The following is a 7,184-nucleotide window of genomic DNA, read 5'->3' as shown; positions in this document are numbered from 1 at the left end:
TGAAGTGACAATTTTATCAGGCAGCAGGTATACAGACCAATTAAATGTATTTAATTGGCCTGGCACAGTGACTCACGCCTCTAATCCCAGAGCTTTGGGAGACTGAGGCAGGAGGATCCCTTGAGGCCAGGAGTACAAGACCACCTTGGGCAACATAGTGAGACCCTGTCCCTACAAAAAAAAAAATATATATATATATATATATATATAAAATATATTTTAAAACTTTAATTGTGAAAATATAATGAAATTAGTAAATTATTTTCTAATTTACTAATTTCTGGTGGTCCTTGCTAAAGAGTGGCATATCAAGTTTATTTTATTGAACCTGTTTCAGATACTGTTGGTGGGGGTGAACCTTTACCCACTGTTTGTTTTTGCTAGTTTTTGCTTTTGACTGCAGTCTTAGAAGGAAGCATATAGTAGGAATACAATTGATTTTATTATACATTAAACAATTAAGTCCCAGAGTCCTATAATTGGGAATAGCTTGAATGAAAACTTCATTAGAACAGGGTAAAAATATTGCTGGCCTTGTAATACAATCTAACACTAGAGAGAGGTTTCTTCTCCAAGTGAGTATTAAAAGATATAATGCAGGTAAATTAGTAATAGCACGACAAATATTAGCTGCTATTATCATCATCAAGTTAAACACAAATGTATCACAAAAATACGTACGTAATTCTCCGCAAATGTATGTACTAGTCGTCGATAATGGTTCATACAGGTATTTTCATTTTTTACTTAAAAGTATAGCGCGCCTGGGAAAATCACTGATTAGGTTCAGATTAATATATAAAACAGTAAGAACTTAAAGATAATATAAAAAGAGCTGCTTTTAAAGGTTATGTTCTATGTATTGCACTGGGACGTGGAATATAATCCTTCCTACAGGAAAACTGATGCGCCTAGGAACCATTCTCTCGTGCGACTTGGTCTCCAGCCGGATCTCAGTCAGTATAGAACTAGGTTGCCGCACACGTTGGCGGGGGTGGGAGGGTGTGAGATTGGCCTCCACACCACGAAAGATCCATCCCGGAAGTGCTTACTGGTCGTCTCCATGCGCCGGTTCCTGGGTGTCGTAGAGCCAAGGCGCGAGGCTCCGACTGAGAGGTAGAGCTGGAGGGGACCCTAAGCGCCCTCGGCCCGGGACGTGAACCGCTGCGCCCACCGGGCTAGACCCGGCGCCATCATGCTGCTCCTGCCAAGCGCCGCGGACGGCCGAGGCACCGCCATCACCCACTCTCTGACCTCTGGTAAGTGCCCACCCAACCCCGGTTCCTTCTCACCTCAGCCGCCCCTGCCTCAGTCCTCCGCCTCGGCAACGCTGGGCTCTCTCTACCCTTGACCCTGGCGACTAGCCCCGGGGCCGTGTGGGTCCGTGAAGAGTGCCTTTTTGCTCCGTGTTTTAAAGTAATCCTACCCTAAATTAGAAGGAAGAAGGGTGAGGGGTGCCTTCCTTTTGCTCCTACCGTTGCTTCCTCCTGTCGCCGCTGCTGACTCATGGATTGGGCTGAGCACTTCGGGACGGAACCCCCCAGTACCCCAGAAAGGTTCTCATAAGCATCTCCTTGCCTACGACGGAAAGACTACGCGCAGCGAGCCCCCACGTGCCTGGGGTCGTACAAAGCTTTGCTACCGGCGCTCTCTTAAACACCTTTCTCCCTCTCTACGTTTGCTCAGGCCTTGTTTTTTAAATGTCACAACTCAGACCCCGCTCCTCATACTCGGTGTTCAAAGACTGCTGCTGAAAAGATCCGCGTAGACTTTGAAAGGCAGTTATTATTACAAGTGAAACTTGTCCTGCTGCTGTAGGTTTTAGATTTATGGCCCAGGACAGTCATGAGTATTGTAAACTTAAGAGTCTCCAGGTCCAGTGATCTACAGTAATTCCCATAGCCAGTCACATAGGCGCTTGTTGAATGTGATTTTGAACATAACCCATGGCACGTGTTGCATTTGTGGGTCTCCGTGTGCCTCTTACAATTAGAGGAAAAGGCTTAAAAGGCAGTGTTCTTAAAAGCCACACACCCATACTACACAGGTAGTACCTTTTTGACGTGTTTTAATCCTCTCCTGTGGAAGGTGGAGGAAATCTTAAAATAAGTTGTTCAGGGATTTTCCTTTTTCGAATTGCTAATATGCACATGTACAGTGATTTACCCCCACTTCCAGGAATAGATGATACCTTTACTACATGTTTGTAATTTCAGAGAGTTTTTATGGTCTCATTCAAGCTTCCTAGGAACTGAATGAGATAAATAGGTGTTGTTTCCATCTTACAGGTGAAGACATCCTGATTCATTTCAGGCCACATAGCCACTGTCAAACCTAGCCTAAAACTCAGAGTGTCTGGTTTCTGATTGAGAGCTTGTTCCACCACAGCTTAGCTGCATTAGTAAATCCCCATTTGCTGCTTGGAAAATTGCTTTCAGGACAAATTCTTGTTAGTGAATCCTTAAAATTTTTAAGAGCTATAGTTCAAGATTTTAATAATTAAGACAGTTTGAGTTGTCTGGGTGCGGTGGCTCACGCCTATAATCCCAGCACTTTGGGAGGCCAAGGCGGGTGGATTACCTGAGGTCAGGAGTTCGAGACCAGCCTGGCTAACAGGGTGAAACCCTGTCTCTACTAAAAATACAAAAAAGTAGCTGGGCGTGGTGGCGGGCACTTATAATCCCAGCAACGTGGGAGGCTGAGGCAGAAGAATCGCTTGAACCCGGGAGGTGGAGGTTGCAGTGAGCCGAGATTGCGCCTTTGCACTCCAGCCTGGGCAACAAGAGCAAAACTCCGTCTAAAAAAAAAAAAAAAAAAAAAAAAAAAAATAGTTTGAGTTCTTTTTAGATTTTTTATTTTTGGCGAGGCTAGGTCTTCGTGACAATTTATCACTATTTATTACTTTATTAAAATTATTTGTCTAGGCTGGGCACGGTGGCTCACGCCTGTAATCCCAGCACTTTGGGAGGCCGAGGCGGGTGGATCACGAGGTCAGGAGATCGAGACCATCCTGGCTAACATGGTGAAACCCCGTCTCTACTAAAAATACCAAAAATTAGCCAGGGGTGGTGGCAGGCACCTGTAGTCCCAGCTACTCGGGAGGCTGAGGTAGGAGAATCGCTTGAACCTGGGAGGCGGAGCTTGCAGTGAGCCAAGATCACACCATTGCACTCCAGCCTGGGGGACAGAGGGAGACTCCGTATCAAAAAAAAAAAAATTTGTCTAGCTGGGTGCAGTGGCTCACGCCTGTAATGCCAACACTTTGGGAGGCCCAGGCAGGCGGATCACCTGAGGTCGGGAGTTCGAGACCAGCTTGACCAACATGGGGAAACCCCATCTCTACTAAAAATACAAAATTAGCTGGGTGTGGTGGCGCATGCCTGTAATCCCAGCTGCTTGAGAGGCTGAGGCATAAGAATCACTTGAACCCCGAAGGTGGAGATGGCATTGAGCCGAGATCTTGCCATTGCACTCCAGCCTGGGCAGTAAGACCAAAACTCCATCTCAAAAAAAAAAAAAAAGTAAAAAAGTAAATAAATAAAATAATTTATCTAAAAGTAAAGTAGTTTGCAACATTTCTTCCTGTTCCTCACCTTACTCTCATATCGCCAACAAAGTACTGATTTATTGTTGACATTACTGAGTTTTTTTATTTTGTCAGATAACTGGAAGAGGTTGATTAAATACTCTTTAATACTAGGAAAGGATAATTTCTTGCTAACCCTCATGTAAACTGGATGACTACAATTATTTTCCTAGTCAGTGGTTTTAAAAGCATATTCTGGTATCACTGTTTTGATTTTATTTCCTGAAAAAATTAATTGCCTTGAAACAGATTTATTCCATGCAATACATTGAAGCCTCTCTTAACACTTTCAATCACAGCCTCTACACTCTGTCGAGTTGAACCTGTGGGAAGATGGTTTGAAGCTTTTGTTAAGAGGAGAAACAGAAATGCTTCTGCCTCTTTTCAGGAACTGGAGGATAAGAAAGAGTTATCCGAGGAATCAGAAGATGAAGAATTGCAGTTGGAAGAGTTTCCCATGCTGAAAACACTTGATCCCAAAGACTGGAAGGTATTTAATATCGAATATTTTGTTCAGTCAGATGCTTTGTTAGACATAGTCAATTTTCTTATGAGTTTTCTATTAATAAACATGTTTTAAGATGATTCAGCAAGATAACTATAATTTAGCATCTGTTTATTACTAAGTCTTGAGTGGGTTAGCACTAGCCATGAGATACTGTCTCTGCTGGAGAAATCCAGGAAGAGTTCACAGAAAGATAATGTTTGCACTGGTCTTAAAAGGACAGGCAGCAATTAGTGAAGCAGAGAAGTGAGAAAGGTATTCTGGGCAGAAGGAGTAAGATATACAAAGACACAAAGGAGTAAAAGAATATGTAGTGCCTCTTGGGGGATTGATAAGTCGTATAGGGTACATGCGGTATGGTGATGAGAAATCTAGTGTCTTTAAAAGGACACTAGACCAAACTCTGTTGTGTCCTTTTTACACCATGCTGAAGAAGGAATTAAAATTTATTTTTGGGACAGTAAGATACCATCAAAAGTTTCTTAGCTAATTTTAGAAAAGTAATTCCCTTGGCAGTACAGGAAATTGCTTGAAGGGGAGCAAGGGACTGGAGGGGAAGAGAATAGTTTACTGTTATAGGGCTAGTGCACTAAGGTAGACCTGTGACTGAATCCTTGAACTTACTATGTGGTTGGGTTTTGAGGAAGAGGGGTCAGATTTGCCTTTTTTGGAGGTGCATTAACAGGCTTTGGTGACCCTGGCTGTGTGGCACAAGAGAAAGAGAAGTATTCAGAGGTCCTTCCCAGCATTAGAGCTTGAGTGACCTGCTAGAGTGTGTGGTCAGTAACCAATGCTGGGATGAGGTTAAGAATGTTTGTGGGAGGTGCTGTTTGTGTCTAAGTTTGACTATGTGAAGACTGAGGTTTTGGTACATAGCGGTGAAGCTGTCTAGTAGATGGTTAGAAACTGGTCTATGACTCCGAAAAGAGGTTAGAACCAAAGACTTTTTGAAGTCTTTGGCACATAGTGGTGGTTGCTGTGAGGAATTGAATGACATCAGCAAGAGATAAAAGTATAAACAAATAGATAATGCTTTAGTAGGTACTTATATAATAGTTAAATGTGTATGCTGTGGAATTGGAGTACCTGAATTCAAATCTGGTTCTGCCATTTGGTGCACTTGGACCTTGGGAAAGTTCCCAGATATGTGTGTACCTCATTTCCCTTGTTGCTACAGTGAGACTGTTAACAGCTCAAAGGTTTATCTTGAGGATTAATAAAAGGATGCTTATAAAACACTTAAGTTAGTACTTGCCACATGATAAATGCCAAACAAATAATGGATAATAAGAGTTCCTATGTCATTGGTTGTTTAGAGGACTAAATAAGCTAAAGCATATGTATAAAACATTTAGAAAAGTAAGCACTCAGAAAGTGTTAGCTGATTCTCCCACCTCATCCATTTTAAAAGAAAAAGACAACATTGAGGAGCATGGATACTTACGGGGTAGGAAAATGAGGAAAAACAGCAGAAGATACTAAGAAGGGTGACAGAAGTAGAAAGAAAACAAGGAAAAAGACACTTTGTTATTTGAAGAAATACTTCCTAAACAGGCACTGTATTCTTCCAGAAACTAAGGGAGGAGCAAGAGGGAAAAAGAGGCAGGGTGCAGTAGCTCATGCCTGTAATCCCAGCACTTTGGGAGGCTGAAGCGGGCAGATCACCCGAGGTCAGGAGTTCGAGACTAGCCTGACCAACATGGTGAAACCTCATCTCTACTAAAAATACAAAATTAGCCAGCGTGGTGGCACATGCCTGTAATCGCAGCTACTTGGGAGGCTGAGGCAGGAGAATCACTTCAACCCAGGAGGTGGAGGTTGCGGTGAGCCGAGATCATACAATTGCACTCCAGCCTGGGCAACAAGAGCAAAACTCTGTCTCAAAAAAAAAGGGGGCGGGGGGAAAGAATCACCTGTGTCACTCCTTCAGAAAGAGGTCAGTCACATAACATGAAAAATTATTTTAAAAAACACTGGACCGGGCGTGGTGGCACATGCTTATAATCCCAGCTACTCAGGAGGCTGAAACAGGAGAATCGCTTGAACCTGGGAGGTGGAGGTTGCGGTGAGCTGAGATCGTGCCACTGCACTCCAGCCTGGGCAACAAGAGCGAAACTCCATCTCAAAAAAAAAAAAAACCACTGGATTTGGCAAACTAAAAGTTTCGGTGTCCTCACTGAAAGCAGTTTGAGTAAAATGATTGAGAAGGCAAGAGATTACAGTGGATGAGGAGTGATTAGGAAGTGATGAAGTAGGATCAAAGTGTAAAATACTCTTTCAAAGCTGGGTAGTAAAGAAAATGAGAAGATAGTAACTTCAGGAGAAGGCAGAGTTGGGAAAAGACAGAACTAGGGAGTGTTGAGATCTGTAAAAGGGAGAAGGTCTTTGGTATAGAAAGAAGTAGATTGTATCAGAGTAAGGTAGCAGGGTTCATTCACTTGTTCAGTTTATTTTCATTCATCAAATATGGATCAAACATGTCAGATACTGTTCTAGGTGCCGAGGATACTGTACTGAACAAGACGGTATTACTGCTTCCACACAGCTTATATTCCAGTGATGTAATAAGTAAACAAGGACATGTAGCCATAAGTTCCATAGGATGGCCATAAGGTATCAACAGGTGCTAAGAGAAAAAAGGGGTCTTTGGTCAAGTAAGTTTGGAAATTGCTAGGTTTTACAGGTTTCAGTTTGTTTATTTTTTAAATCTAGTTACAGGACTTCTCAGAGCCTTTCTTAGGCTTTTGTGCATACAAATCATCAAGGAGGCTATATAATAGTCCACATTTACCTCTTTTTTAAATTTATTTTTTATTTTATTTTATTTTGAGACAGAGTCTCACTCTGTTGCCCAGGCTGGAGTGCAGTGGTGCAGTCTTGGCTCACTGCAACCTCCGCCTCCCAGGTTCAAGCAATTATGTTGCCTCAGCCTCCTGAGTAGCTGGGATTACAGGTGGGTGCCACCACGCCCAGCTAATTTTTGTATTTTTAGTAGAGACAGGGTTTCACCATGTTAGCCAGGCTGGTCTCAAACTCCTGACGTCATGATCCACCCACCTCAGCCTCCCAAAGCACTGGGATTACAGGTGTGAG

General features: G+C 42.9%; 1 protein-coding gene across 2 annotated transcripts in view; it reads left to right on the top strand.

The window, feature by feature from the left end:
* The first annotated feature begins 949 nt into the window (after positions 1–949).
* The window catches only part of DNAJC2 (DnaJ heat shock protein family (Hsp40) member C2), a 33,226-nt gene continuing 26,991 nt past the window's right edge, over positions 950–7,184 (top strand). For both annotated transcript variants that reach the window (XM_003268165.3, XM_030826597.1), the window contains exons 1-2: positions 950–1,259; positions 3,886–4,076. In XM_003268165.3, coding sequence (XP_003268213.1) covers positions 1,196–1,259; positions 3,886–4,076 — 255 coding nt within the window. In that variant the 5' untranslated portion in view covers positions 950–1,195. The remainder of the gene's footprint in view (positions 1,260–3,885; positions 4,077–7,184) is intronic.

The sequence above is a fragment of the Nomascus leucogenys genome, chromosome 13, assembly GCF_006542625.1.
Source record: "Nomascus leucogenys isolate Asia chromosome 13, Asia_NLE_v1, whole genome shotgun sequence".
In the NCBI taxonomy this organism is placed as follows: Eukaryota; Metazoa; Chordata; class Mammalia; order Primates; family Hylobatidae; genus Nomascus; species Nomascus leucogenys.
The sequence above is the reverse complement of the archived record's forward strand: the minus strand, read 5'-3'. Positions and strand labels throughout refer to the sequence as shown.